The 14,650-nt window shown below is 37.2% G+C and overlaps 1 protein-coding gene across 1 annotated transcript in view; it reads right to left on the bottom strand.

Annotated features, from left to right (window-relative positions):
• Positions 1 to 14,650, bottom strand: part of rims2a (regulating synaptic membrane exocytosis 2a) — a 285,367-nt gene that overhangs the window by 71,602 nt on the left and 199,115 nt on the right. Inside the window, exons 22-23 of the mRNA XM_066691502.1 lie at positions 12,417 to 12,526; positions 11,748 to 11,780 (exon numbers count right to left, since the gene is read on the bottom strand). Of these exons, the coding sequence (XP_066547599.1) occupies positions 11,748 to 11,780; positions 12,417 to 12,526 (143 nt within the window). The remainder of the gene's footprint in view (positions 1 to 11,747; positions 11,781 to 12,416; positions 12,527 to 14,650) is intronic.

Genomic DNA, 14,650 nt, shown 5'->3' with positions numbered 1-14,650 from the left:
CGTGAGTGGATGCTTTCACAAGGTGAGAGGTGACACCGAGGAGGGGGAAATGGGCTGGAGAAGAAACCACCGCCACATCATCACAAATGGAGGGGTAGGGGTGGGGACAACAGCAGCACACCACAACATGTACAAAAAAACTAAACAAACACAAAACACACTAAAACAAAACAGACACAGACAAAGAGAAAGAGAGACTAGAGAAGAGCTAATCATGTTAACAAAAGAGGAAAAGTGTGTCGCTGAGGGCGAGAGGGAGAGAGCTGAAACGTCAAAGAAATGTTAATGAGGATACGTGGAGAATCCAGACAAACAACCTAAAGACCTTGGGGAAGAGGAGTGAAATAATAAAAAAGTCAATTTCTTAAGCTTACTTATGCTTCCTTTTGCAGATGTTAGTTTCTGCTGCAGAAAAACAGCTCGTTAATATTAGACCCCCGATATGTCTTAATAGAAAATGTAAGAGGATATGTCGAACCTTGGGAAGGATGAAATTTGATAGGATTAAAGGAAATAATTGTGTGCTGTGGTTTATGCAGATTAGGTGACAGATGATGCAATCGCTAACGTTTACAGTTATGTTCTCATCTGCTTAGAAGGACGTCTTTCTATCCATGAAAAACTTTCCTCTAATTTTGCACTTTGAACACTTGCATATTCTTAATGTCTTCTGAGGAACAAAACATACTTGAGATGATCAGATCTGCTTGCTTTTTCATCCTGACATCTAATCAAATGCAGGGATGCATTTTTTATCTCAGTTCCTACGTAATAGGCCATGCCTGGTGTTTCCATGGTTTCAGACACAATAGTTGTATGTAAAATATGCAGACAAAGTTAGTAATTAGATGTTGAGAGACACTCTCAAGCTGTACAAAGTGTACCATGTGCAGTGGCTCTTTTATAGTGCCATTCCTCTTATGCAAATTACAGCAACTGCTTTTATGAAACCCTTGTACCATCCCGGGAACTGGCGATATGCATGGTCTTATTCAAATTTCTACAAGTCCAGGTGACGTAAATGCAAAGCCCAATTTGAGATGGTCTCTCAGTGAGGAACATATTTAAATATTTATTAGCAGGTAGTCTGGTTACAATCTCATAATGCACTCCAGGTAAGTAATAAATACATTGAATGCTAAATCAAACATTTGTCAAATAAAGTTGTGTCCATTTACTATTCTTCATCTCAAGGCCAGTTGTCCAAAACAAACCAGGTTTAACACCTACAGAACCAGGCTCTGTGTGACTGTTCCGCTATCTGCTAATATTTAATGAGCTTCTATAGGCACATTCCAGACAAAGCTCCAAGCACAAAATATTTGTATTTTTACACTATTGGATCTGCCCAAAAAAACTCGGGCATAGCTAACAGCCACAACCTCTTGAGAGACACATTGATGTTTGTCTCTCAAAGCTGCTGTAGTTTTTGCTGCCCCTATAATCAAAACAGTATACAGGAGCCGTTTTGTAGAACAACTCTCAATTACTCCAGTCTGAGGGAATGCACCATCAAATAAAAATGTAAATATTTGTTACAGGAAGAGAATATGTAACTTGCCTATTAGGGTTACATATGTATACACTACATCGTTTGTTTTAAGTGAAGCAGTGAAAGCAGATTATATTTTCCCCTAATCCCTGTCACTTCTCGATTGCACTCTTTAAGGAGCTGCAACTACTTCCGTAAGTGGAGCACTGCCCACTCAATAAAGCCATCCCTCCCCACAAGGTCATCTAACTCATATTGTTCAGTTCAAGTAAATGAGATCTGTGCAGCTCAGTATTATAGAATGTAAAACCACTGTCTTTGTTGCTAACAATAGCTGGTGTGTTTTCTCTTTTATCTCTCAGCTAGACTGCATGTCCTGTACTATTCCCGCTGGGCAGATATGATGCATTACTAACTTAAAAAATGCACCAAACCCCCAGTTTCAATCAAAGGGAAAAGACGAGCCCTGCTTTGTACACATTATACTTCTAAGTCTGGTGAATCTGTGTTTAAATAGATTTCAAAACTGGAATTATTACAGCAATATTCTGCTCAGATATGTTTTACATTGACTCATACTGCACAGTATTACTAACCCCTGCACTTCTAGGGTTTACAATATTCTTGCAGGCACAAAGAGAATGTTTAGCTATTCCAACACCATTTCAGTTTAAAGGTGTTAACATTATGCACAGAAACAATGCTAAGAAAATATCTGTATAATTCAAATCTCAGCCTGTTTGAATCAATCACCACAGTGTACTTCAAATAATGCATTTCTTAATTAACTTTGCCGTTAGTATACAACAGATAAACTGCAATGCAATATGCCAAACAAATGTCATTTCTCATAAAGAGGTAAAATCAATGGCAGAGTGCCACCATGAGTGACCAAGTTGGTTTGTTTGAGCTGAAAGGGGAAGGAGGAAAACGTATTTATTTAGAAAACACCCATACTCAAATTCAACCAATCTGATATTACCATTCAGAATGATATTAGCTTCCATAGTTTACATATGAAAACATCCAGCATTGGATCGATAAAAGGCTGCTGCTGATATACACTCACCTAAAGGATTATTAGGAACACCTGTTCAATTTCTCATTAATGCAATTATCTAACCAACCAATCACATGGCAGTTGCTTCAATGCATTTAGGGGTGTGGTCCTGGTCAAGACAATCTCCTGAACTCCAAACTGAATGTCTGAATGGGAAAGAAAGGTGATTTAAGCAATTTTGAGCGTGGCATGGTTGTTGGTGCCAGACGGGCCGGTCTGAGTATTTCACAATCTGCTCAGTTACTGGGATTTTCACGCACAACCATTTCTAGGGTTTACAAAGAATGGTGTGAAAAGGGAAAAACATCCAGTATGCGGCAGTCCTGTGGGCGAAAATGCCTTGTTGATGCTAAAGGTCAGAGGAGAATGGGCCGACTGATTCAAGCTGATAGAAGAGCAACTTTGACTGAAATAACCACTCATTACAACCGAGGTATGCAGCAAAGCATTTGTGAAGCCACAACACATACAACCTTGAGGCGGATGGGCTACAACAGCAGAAGACCCCACCGGGTACCACTCATCTCCACTACAAATAGGAAAAAGAGGCTACAGTTTGCACAAGCTCACCAAAATTGGACAGTTGAAGACTGGAAAAATGTTGCCTGGTCTGATGAGTCTCGATTTCTGTTGAGACATTCAGATGGTAGAGTCAGAATTTGGCGTAAACAGAATGAGAACATGGATCCATCATGCCTTGTTACCACTGTGCAGGCTGCTGGTGGTGGTGTAATGGTGTGGGGGATGTTTTCTTGGCACACTTTAGGCCGCTTAGTGCCAATTGGGCATCGTTTAAATGCCACGGCCTACCTGAGCATTGTTTCTGACCATGTCCATCCCTTTATGACCACCATGTACCCATCCTCTGATGGCTACTTCCAGCAGGATAATGCACCATGTCACAAAGGTCGAATCATTTCAAATTGGTTTCTTGAACATGACAATGAGTTCACTGTACTAAACTGGCCCCCACAGTCACCAGATCTCAACCCAATAGAGCATCTTTGGGATGTGGTGGAACGGGAGCTTCGTGCCCTGGATGTGCATCCCACAAATCTCCATCAACTGCAAGATGCTATCCTATCAATATGGGCCAACATTTCTAAAGAATGCTTTCAGCACCTTGTTGAATCAATGCCACGTAGAATTAAGGCAGTTCTGAAGGCCAAAGGGGGTCAAACACAGTATTAGTATGGTGTTCCTAATAATCCTTTAGGTGAGTGTATGTAGATACACTAAGATAAAACATTAACATTATCATAAACTATGTAATTCACAAGCATCTCAAGCTTTGCTACACATCTCATATAGTAATCTAATGTTATGTAAAAGTAATAGCATAACTCATACACAACAAAGATTCACCTGAATTCTGTTTTACTATTTTTAACTCTTACAGTGCCAGTATCCTGTTTTTCCCTTATACAGAATTAATCTGCAGCCTGCTTAAATACTGTATACTCGTATAGCCGTTGTGTTACCAGTCTTGTAAATTGTTTTACTATGCAGCTCATAAACACTAGTCACTAACTTAAACCAATATATTTTACAAAGACTACGGCTGATGTTTGAATTGAATAATGAATAATCTCCAACAACATCATGTGCACAAATAGACGACACAACACTTGTGTTTGTGTGTGCGTTTCTTTGTTCATTTGCCAATAGTAATGATTATTTTTCCAGGAGCAGTTTTATTTGTTTTAGGTATATATCTTGACTTCACGTGGGTGGATGAATGAGATTTCATATACTTTGAATTGCAGTGAAGGCCTTGGGAGTTGTATAAAGCCAAATTTCAGGCCAGAATAATACAGACATGGTTATATTCCTGTCATGAGGCTTTGAAAATAAAAACAAACAAAACAACTGAAAACAAAACCTATGTTCAAGTAGAAACCTGGTTAAGGAACACTACATTCATTTTCACTGTGACAATTATTTGTCACTGTGAAGAAAGATGAAGAAAGACTTCAATTTGGAACACAAACATTGATGTGCTGCCATAGATACACCATAGAAACACAAGAAAAACAACTTAAAACATTGTGACACTTTTACACAAGCTCCTAGACACAAATAGGTAAGGTCTACAAGTAATGAAAAAGAAAGAAAACACAATAATAATAATAATAATAATAATAATAATAATAATAATAATAATAATAATAATATCACTAGGGTAGAGGATTATGATACTCATTCCCTTTAACTCTTTCCAGGCTGAATGAAACTTTAGGTATTTGTTTAACATATTGATCGGCAAAAGTTACAAATCAATGGCTGTGTCCAATTATAAGCCACACAATTCTATACACAGGTTTTGTGATAAAGTGAAGCTTATATTTTCTAAAATGCTGTCTTCACGCAGGTTTTTTTTCAGTGCCTTGGGATGTTTTATGTATTCAGTACCTTCAGCTGTGGCGCAATGAAAGCGACAGTCAAACTTTTCAACTCTCGTCGACACAAAGTTGTGAAGGTGTTTTTTGTCTAACCTGCAGCACAGTCAGCCTGGAAGAGTTGCTCTCTACAAAGCTGGCTATGTCAGCACAGATCTACTCCCACCATGCTACCCTTCACATCACAGAGTAGAAGAGAAGCTAAACAAGACAGCACAAACTGGACTAGCATTAAAGCATGAGGTCCGTGGACTGGCACCTCAGGTTGCAGCCTCTGTCCTCGCCCTCATGCTTTTTTTGCAACAGTCTTCCACACCCTGACAAACCTGGCTCAGAGGGCTGTTTCTGTTTCGTCTTTCCATCATTTAGTGTACCATTCACTTTTCTCTGCTGGTCCTCCCAGGTCACTTCTGATACAAACCAAAAGGAAAGATGGCCCATCATGTACAACTTGAAGCCAGTAAACACAGACACATTCAGCAAACAACGCACATTCTAGTTTATTTCATGCTGGCAGTTGCAAGGTTGCATTCTTTCACAACCCATGTGTTTTTTGTTTTTTGGAGGCAGATGGGTTTGGACCATATTCAGATATAGGATTATGCTGATGCATTTTATTGAGCTGTGAGGGAGAACCCAATTAGAAGGGCTAAAGTAAATCCTTTCCAGAGAAATAAAGAAAGATGAATTAGGTATACTGTAAGTGGACAACAGTGCTTTTTAATTAGTGATTTTGGTTGATGTTACTGATGTTACATATCTATAAGAACAAATGGTAAGTTTTACTACTGTACACTTTTCATTACTTTAATTTGAATACAATATCAACCAAAGTAAGCTTCACATAATTACATATTACATATTTTACTTTAACGTGAGGATTACGTAAGGTACCAGAACACTATTGGTACTTTTTCTTCTTCCTGAGCATGTAATTAGAGTTCTGAGAGCACGCAGGCAAATTAAAGCACAATACTTTCCCCGAGGTGATTTCTATTTTTGACAATAAAATGTCCCAGTACTGCTGAGAATCAAACAAGTACTAATTAAATGCTACATTTTAAGAAGACACATTGGCATGACTGATTTTATGAGCAATAACATATCCATCAGATGCTACTAACTAAAAGTATAATGCTGTGCCCAAAAAGACAAAATATACTAAATATTGCTTTGGGAAGGAAAAAGCAGTGTTCCATGCTGACAGAATAAAACATTTAACATATAAATTTACTGCAGCATTAAGAAGATGTTTTACAATTCCCAGAATTTGTCATCATTCTGTGGTATGTAGTTCAAAGCTAACTATCTGAATATTAGCTACTGAACACGTTTAATGAGCACAGCATTACCAGAAAGTGAAGAAGAACAGCACTTACGTAACATGTAAAACTGAGATTTAAACAGCACTTATGCCATTATGGAGCAAAGAGACTTTGAGGCCCAGAACATTTACAAATACTCAAAACCCAATTTAAATTACAATAGTAATATATTGGTCTTATGAATATATAATACACAATGTATTTCTATTTAAGCAATAATGTATTTACTAGTATATCATATATAATAGGACTTTGTTGCTTCTTGCAGCTGAGGACTGCATTGGCCAAACAAGATCTTTGTACATGTTCAGTTAAAAGAAAATCTCCCATTTGCCCCTGAAGGTACTGCTGTTTGATTACATTTTATAACCTTATTAACACTTACTACAATGGCTAGAATATTGTTGAAATGTGATGTAATTAATAAATGAATAAATGCATGATATTGTATCACACGAAGACTAGTTAAACTTGTAAAAGTAGTATAAATACTATGTACCCTTTATTAATCAAACATGAGGATTGTCTTCCATCTGATCTTGTAATACAAAGTCAAAATGACAACACTGCCTCTTCTGACAATGAGTATTGAATTAAATGCATTCTGATTTGTGTAACAGCACTAATGTTGTCACAGTTGCACTGTAATCCTCTATTTAATCTCAGGCCTCCTTTACCTATTCACACAACAGGGAGATCCTGCTTCCTAAATAATAAAAAAAATCACAAGAACATTCACTTTTACCATGAATAATATAAATATAAAGATGTTCAATAATTGATCTTTAATTTGGGTACATCGTTCTACAGGTACAATGTTTTAATTCCACGCTACAGTTCTGATTGATCACTTTTTGCCACAAAGCTCAGATAGGAAAATTATGTGCTGTACACAATCTCTGCTTTCAGCACTTTTGATAAAACAGCTCCTTCCTGCAATAATTTGAATTTTGCTCCATCTGCTGGTAACTTAGGGAAAAAGCTCTCCCACTCCCCTGCAATGCAACATAATCAGAGCTTGGCTTTTGGTTTTCACATTATATTCATAATTTACTGGCATAGATGAAAAAAAGGTGGAATGAGGCATCGGTTATTGAGTCTTTTAATGAATGGCAAGCAAATATCTATACAGGCATATCTATTCTTTGCTAGAATCGTACCAATCATTGGAGGACAATTCATGCAAGCAGAAGCATCTAAACGGCAACATATTGTGTACTTTACATAATTATCCCTACACAAATGCATTATGTAAATTCTACTCTACCATTTTTCACCATCTTTGAAATGTTACTGATGCCTGATTTTAGCAACTATTCAATAACTAACTGTAACTCTTATATAACAGTAGGATGTGAAATAATTGTGTGCAACAGTGCAGTTTAACATTAGTGCAGACAAACTATTTTGAATGCATTTTGATCTAGGGAGCTCAGTGCTTTAAAAAAATAAATGAGTGTGAATGAATGCTCCTGCCGTGAGAATTCTTCCCTTAGACGTCTGCATCGAAATACATTGAGTACTTCATATGCACATAAATCTGCATTAGGGCCTAGGATTCGTGACACATGGTGAAAGCTGAACTAGTTATGAGCAACCTGACAAAATTCATGATATCTCTGAGATAATCTTACACTTATCTAGAATCACTATTTAACTAATTTACAGTAACCAAGCCACACCAAATACATATAAATCAGCCTCATCGTGCTATAGATAAAAGTATTATGCCATTGGTCAGTTTATGATCTGACAGATTTATGACACACTAAAAAATCTATGTCAATCACAGGTAACAACAGGCATGCCACTTCTAAACCACAACACTAAAAAAAACAATCCAACAACAAAATAAAAAACATCACCACACTGTCAAGTGACAAAGCAAAGTCCTCTCAACTTGCCTTTTCTCCCATTAACAGGTGGACACTGAGGTTTCTCCTCATAATCTTAATGGTGTTTGAAAACAGACAGTGAAGTTAATGAGACATTAAATTAAATGGCTACAACAGACATAAAGACACAAACACACACACACACAAACACAAACACACACAATACCTCATTAAAATTTGCCTTAGCAATGCAGTACATCACAGCATAGCAGAAAATCGAAGTAAATCTTATGGACAAAAAAGGACGCTTTCTTCTTGTTGTGCAGCAAAGTGAGATTTGCAGGAGATAAAACGTTGATACATGGACGGTGGAATTCCACAGAAGGCCAAAATTCAGCAGGCAAGCTCTGACAAAGTTATAGCGGACACATTATGTAGCATTATGATGAATACTTGAGTTACCACTTAATTCAAACAGAACAAGAAGAATATCCTTTCTCGTTATAACTAGTTAGTGAAAGGATTTTCTTTTCCGTAACAGATTATATTTTTCCAAACATTTTAAAAATTCTGCTAGTGATGAACCAGTATCTGAGAAGTAAAACCTAACATCCTAAAGATTGTCTGCATTACACCAAAATCTGGAAAATAAATAGATAGATAAATAGATAAATAGGTTTGAAAATGTACATTTTGCAGTGGAAGTTTCCAATGATGAAATAGCATTCTGTGCTTGGCACTCAAAAACAAGCACAATCAAAAACTCAACACAACATTTCTGATTGGATAGAGTTGTGCACATTGGTAACTATGAACTACTGCTGTATGCATCAGACATACAGATAGCATAGTTCGGCCTTGATACGTCATTTACACATCATGCAAAAACACAAACAGGAAGTGGGGAGCATAATGCTGTCTGGAGGAAATTCCAATATTTGCCAGATACTGGTAGCCCAAGATAAGAAAATAAGCTAATCAGTGTTTGTCTTCAATGTGCCACACATTCTTACAATACTGTAAATCCACTGTAAATAAAACTGACATGAAATAATATATCTTGGTACTCACTTCATCACCATTAACATAGCTGGGGATATAATCCTGACCTGATCATTTTGTTTTGAGCTACATATTAACTGTCAATATAACACAAAATTACTAAATTTAAATAAACAGTAGAAACAATAGCCCTCCTTGATTTAAACGGAGTCAATTCCATATATCTATGTGTCTTGCTATTAGAGGAGTTTTTTGTAACGTCAGACGTACACATATCTATGTAAAAGCGGAATTAATGGCTGTGTGGAATTTCCAACAGGGCCAAGGAAGGAACTAGACTAGACTAAAACATTTCCGTGAGACACACCTGCCTCCCCCTCTGACTCTTGCAGCTCAATTTGCTCATTCTCTTCCCCTGCTTCCTCTGTTGGTGTGGGCATCGAGAGACAGAGACACAGACAAAGTGGATGGTCACAAGGACAAGACAGGACAGACAATCAAGCATACAATAAACAAAGCAAGAAGTTAATATGAAAAGAAAAAAAAACATAAAACAAACATGGATAGACAGATATATGGATAGCTAAACAAACACATATCTATAGATAGTTTCCCTTTTTACAGTGCTTTCAAACTGAAGAACATTACAGTGACTGTCTCTGAACCACTCCAGAGCTTTTTTATTATAAGCCTAATGAGATACAGTGTGTGCCTGGGATCACCAGAAGTCTGTTATGTGAAATGGTCAGCTAACCCCTAATTGAACTGTCCACCTTTGCCCCTAGGAAGGTGAAAGACAAATGTATCTATCAAGAACGTTTACAATATATCTCCATGATCCTGGATCATATGGGAAAGTTCATCATCATTGACTTATAACCACTCCCTAAACAGATTTCACTGCTCCATTGGCGGGTTTGGAAAGAACTTCCTAAGAAAACGTTGTATACAGGATTTAAATAATTTTCTGTTACAGCTGTTTGTAAGTATTTGACTGTATGCATAAAACGTTCAATTTTCGAATCAAACTAATAGAATTGACCAGCAAAGCGTCCTACTTATAGAAGAGGGAAGTTGTAGTAACTTCAAACGGTGGCATGTCACAACAGTGGCCTAACTCGGTAACCGAACAGGCTTTAACCATTAACCTTATATGAAAGTGAATTCGAAGGAAATGACTGCTTTGATAGCGGTGTCTAGAGATATGGACAGTGGGTTTTGTTTTGTAGGTTTTGCCCCAACAGTAACAAAAGAGGTATAATTATCAAAGCTGATCTGAGCATTTCTGCTGATATTCCTTGTGCTAACAGTCACATCTTATCCTGTTTTCAAAGCCATGCGAAGCAAATTTGAAATATTGCTCCACATTCACCTAAAACACTACCTCAAAAGAGCTGTCCCCAGCCAAGGTCTCACAGGAGTCCTCCCAGACTTTCTCATTTCAGAGGTCGAGTGAGCAGGAATGTGTTTCAGAAATGGACTATGGCTTCCACTTAAAGGGCATTCTTACAGCACATACTGGCATTGTCTATATACTACCATCCAGGTCAAGACGCATAAATCCATTAGGATTGGGTTTGAAGAGAGAAACTGAAAAAATGACTTTGTATGAACATTATTTATGACACCTTAACGAACAGTTCGGCATCGATGGTCATGATATTTAGTAATACAGGAGGATTTCCCCTTATGACACATAAAAATAGATATTTATGGATGGGAGTCACAAATGGATCAAGTGTGAAAATGTTTGACAGTATTATTCAAAGCGGTGTTAAGCCTAGACAAACAGATTGCTCATTACACCTCATTCAGCAGAAACTCAATTAAAAAAATCTTTTGATGGTGGATGTGGTATAGAACACAGACAAAAAATATTTCTACAGTACAGAACAGATTCTATTGTCCCAGGAGCTATATAAAACATTCTTTCCAAAGCCATCTTACCATGCCTTTCTTAACTTGTTCTCAAATGGGTTTGTTGTGTACTTATATTTTAAATATTTTCTTATTTCTTATTTATTATCAACTTTAGGTACAGGTTTGATTGTATGAATTCATACACCATGAAAGCCAGTGGTGTAAGCTCAGAGCACTATGCATTCCCCTATATGATATCTATCATAACAATAGTGCAACTAAATTCCCTGCTACACTTTACTGTGACTCTGCTGTTTATGCAGTTACACTTTCATCATTAACAGGGGAATTCCTCTTAAAAACAGGTTCCTTTAACCAAGAAGTAAGGGCCAACGAATATATGTGAGAAATCAAAACCCATGGATATTTTTTAGAACTATGGACAAGCATATTAGTAGAGATTTGTTCCCACGGAAACAAAAAAAGCAGTGTTTGGACAGTGTTAAATCACAACATTGATAAACTACAACAAGGCTATTGCACACACCCCAAACGACAGACAAAAACAAACTGCAACAGACATTGCTTGGTTTCATGCAGTCAGAGACAGGAATACTATATCACTGAAAAACCTTCAGGCTAAACAGAATGGGGAGCAGAGTGAGTTGAGCCTGATGAAACCAACTAACACCTATTGCAGACGGGTTTACTCTTGCAAACTGAGCTTTCTCTGGCTCTCTCTGCAAAATTAAACCCAGACTTTCAGTTACAGACCTTCATAAGGCTCTAATCCTTCGTCTCCATTTTCTGGGAAGAAATGAAAAAAGGAACCAAAGCAGAAATGTTAAATAAAAATGACAAATAATAATAATTCTTTCAGAGGATACACTTATTGTTAAGGCATTCCAGTGAAAATGACAAGTGTCCCACATGAGTCACAACACTTAATACAAAACCATCTTTTAACGGTACCTTCCTTCAAGAATTGACATTTCTGTATCAGTTCTTGCTTTTCTGGTTTGCATCAGAGCAGCTAATAGAGCCTGTTAAGCTTTCAGCAACTTACTCATCCACTACTGCCATATCCAAACCTACTACCTGCTACACAACAGGAAAAATTTGCTGTGTTGTCAAACAGTATAGTCAACTGCTCAAACATCGCAAAATCCAATCAACAACTGCAGTAGGTATAGTTCAGAAAATGGCGATTTTCAAGGATGATTTAATTGATACAAACCAACTATGCAAAACAAACAAACAAACACACACACAATAACAAACTGTAACATCTGTCAAATTTGTCTCCCTGTTGGTTTAGTTCTTCTTTCACTTTAATAAGCAACTTAAGCCAATAGCATCGAATTCCATCATTCTGGCCTGTCTCTGAAATGTACCACCAGTGGGTAAGGGCAAGAGGCTTTTGTAAAAGAGTTCTTTACTCACTTCTTTCCAGCGTTCCCTTGGGAGGAAGCTGTGGTAGCTGCCGTCCTCTCCTCCCGGCCATTGGGGTACTGGTGGGGCTGGTTTGGACCGATCCACTACGGGGGTGGGCCCTGCAGGATATAAAGCAGTTAGTGTTGAGTGAGCTTAAGCTGAAGGTTCCTTACAGGGATACCTCAGGAGGGCGGCCTAATTTCCTCAAGCATCAGTGACCAAATGATTCCACAGAAGTGCTCTGTGAGAAAGAAAAAGATGTCTCTTACCAGTTATCAAAGAGAGTTCGAACAAAAGCAAACAAAACAAAACAAAACCACTTTAGGACAAAACATGACATGGATGGAGAGTTTAGTAACAATCTTATTTGACGAACTATTTACTGGACATATATATATGTATCTACTGTACACATATATATGTTTGTGTGCGCATGGGTGTGCGTTTGTGTACACATAGAGACATACAATCATTGCCATGTGCAACAGTTATCGTGCTCACCTTTTTTCTCCGAAAACCAAAACTAATGATCTGATAGGAACATTTTATTCATATACATTTTCCTCAAGACGTACTCTAAACAGTGATTGCAGGACAATGAGCTTGTGTTTAAGAAGAACTTTTTACTAGTATATCAAATCATCCTGGTGTTTTTACTAAGTGGTGAAAAATGCTCCAGGGACATTCCAAAATTCCTTCTGTGATTGTTGTAAAAGTAATGCTTAGAAGCACATATATGGTACCAACAAATATTATCATGCTAATATACTTGCTCTCTCAAAATGCAGGTTTTCCTCATATTTGTCCTCCATTCTAACTGATGAGTGTTGGATGCAGTAGAGTTCAAGCCTCCAGCTTCTCTCTTGCTTTGTGGGACCTACAGTTCTAGATATTGATTGACTGAACCAAGCTCTTCTGCTTGAAAACTTCAGGTCCTGATGTAAAAGTGAGCAGTTATATGTTCTTTACAAACTGCAGGGAAAACATCTTTGCTGAGACACACCTGCATATTGAACTCTTAAATTAATGAATGTCTGGAAACAATAACTAGAAATGTTGCATGGGAAATGCAGCTCTGAATCTGGAAGGAACGGCACTAACTTCGGTCATACTCCTGCAAGCACTGTTCACTCTGCTGCCAATTATAGCTGTACTGTTAGTGAAACATGTTGAACAAGTATGAAGACTATACTTTATGTATGTGCATGTGCATCTATAAATACATAAACATATTACACACATTATACATATATATATATATATATATATATATATACACACTGTATATATACTGTATATACATACAACTAATTGATGACGATGTTAAACAGGGGTTTTACAATACATTGTTTGTTAACTGTTTCCAAACTCTGCATTTGAAGAAAAAACCGTCTATTTTTTCGATGTAAAGCAGATGCACTCAGATGCTTCAGTTTTAACATCTGACAAAGGTGTTATATGACAGTATGAGAAGGTATGTAAAAAGTTAATTTGTTTGTGATGGCATTAACTTTTAAAAGAAGGGGGAAAGAAAATGCATTCAACAATTGCATTCAAATGCAAAGAACTAGAACTAACTTCAATTGTTGCCCAGAAATATTACGTTTTCCTTAGAAAACAGCCGGACACTTGAAAAAGGGTTTATGCGTCAATGTGTTGCGTATGTACAGTGTACTCATCAAAAATTTTCTTCCGCACTTCTGATTAATTATGTGTGCCTTTTAATTTTGGATTTGCAAATTCACATACAGTACTGTGTATCCTCAAAATTTTGATGAACGCTGTATGTGCCCACAGCATATAAATATGCCCTCATATGGTGTGCACATACAAATATCACATCTTGAAAATGTATATGGGCTTCGTACTTAGTTAAAATGGAAAGCCTTATTTTCTTTTAGCCTATGAATAGCTCTCAGCAGAGAAATTCAGGTGGATGCACTGTAATGTATGCACTGAAGGACGCATACCAAGATAGGTGAGTTGATAATTACAACAGCCTGATCCCACTTCCGTCGGGATTCCCTGTAAAGTCTTAACTAAACTTTCTCCTCTCAAAGAAAAGGAGAGAACCAAGCCCAAGTCTTCAGTAATCAACTGCACAATATAGTCAAATAAATACATTGATTATTAATAATACGTATGCAGTGATCAGTTATGCTTAACCATGGTCATGAATTAGAAATGACAGATGGAATAAACCAAGATCATACAAGTACAATAACCTTCATAGCACCTTTTAC

This window comes from Amia ocellicauda, chromosome 18, assembly GCF_036373705.1.
Source record: "Amia ocellicauda isolate fAmiCal2 chromosome 18, fAmiCal2.hap1, whole genome shotgun sequence".
NCBI classification, from domain to species: domain Eukaryota; kingdom Metazoa; phylum Chordata; class Actinopteri; order Amiiformes; family Amiidae; genus Amia; species Amia ocellicauda.
This window is presented reverse-complemented; position numbering and strand designations above follow the sequence as displayed.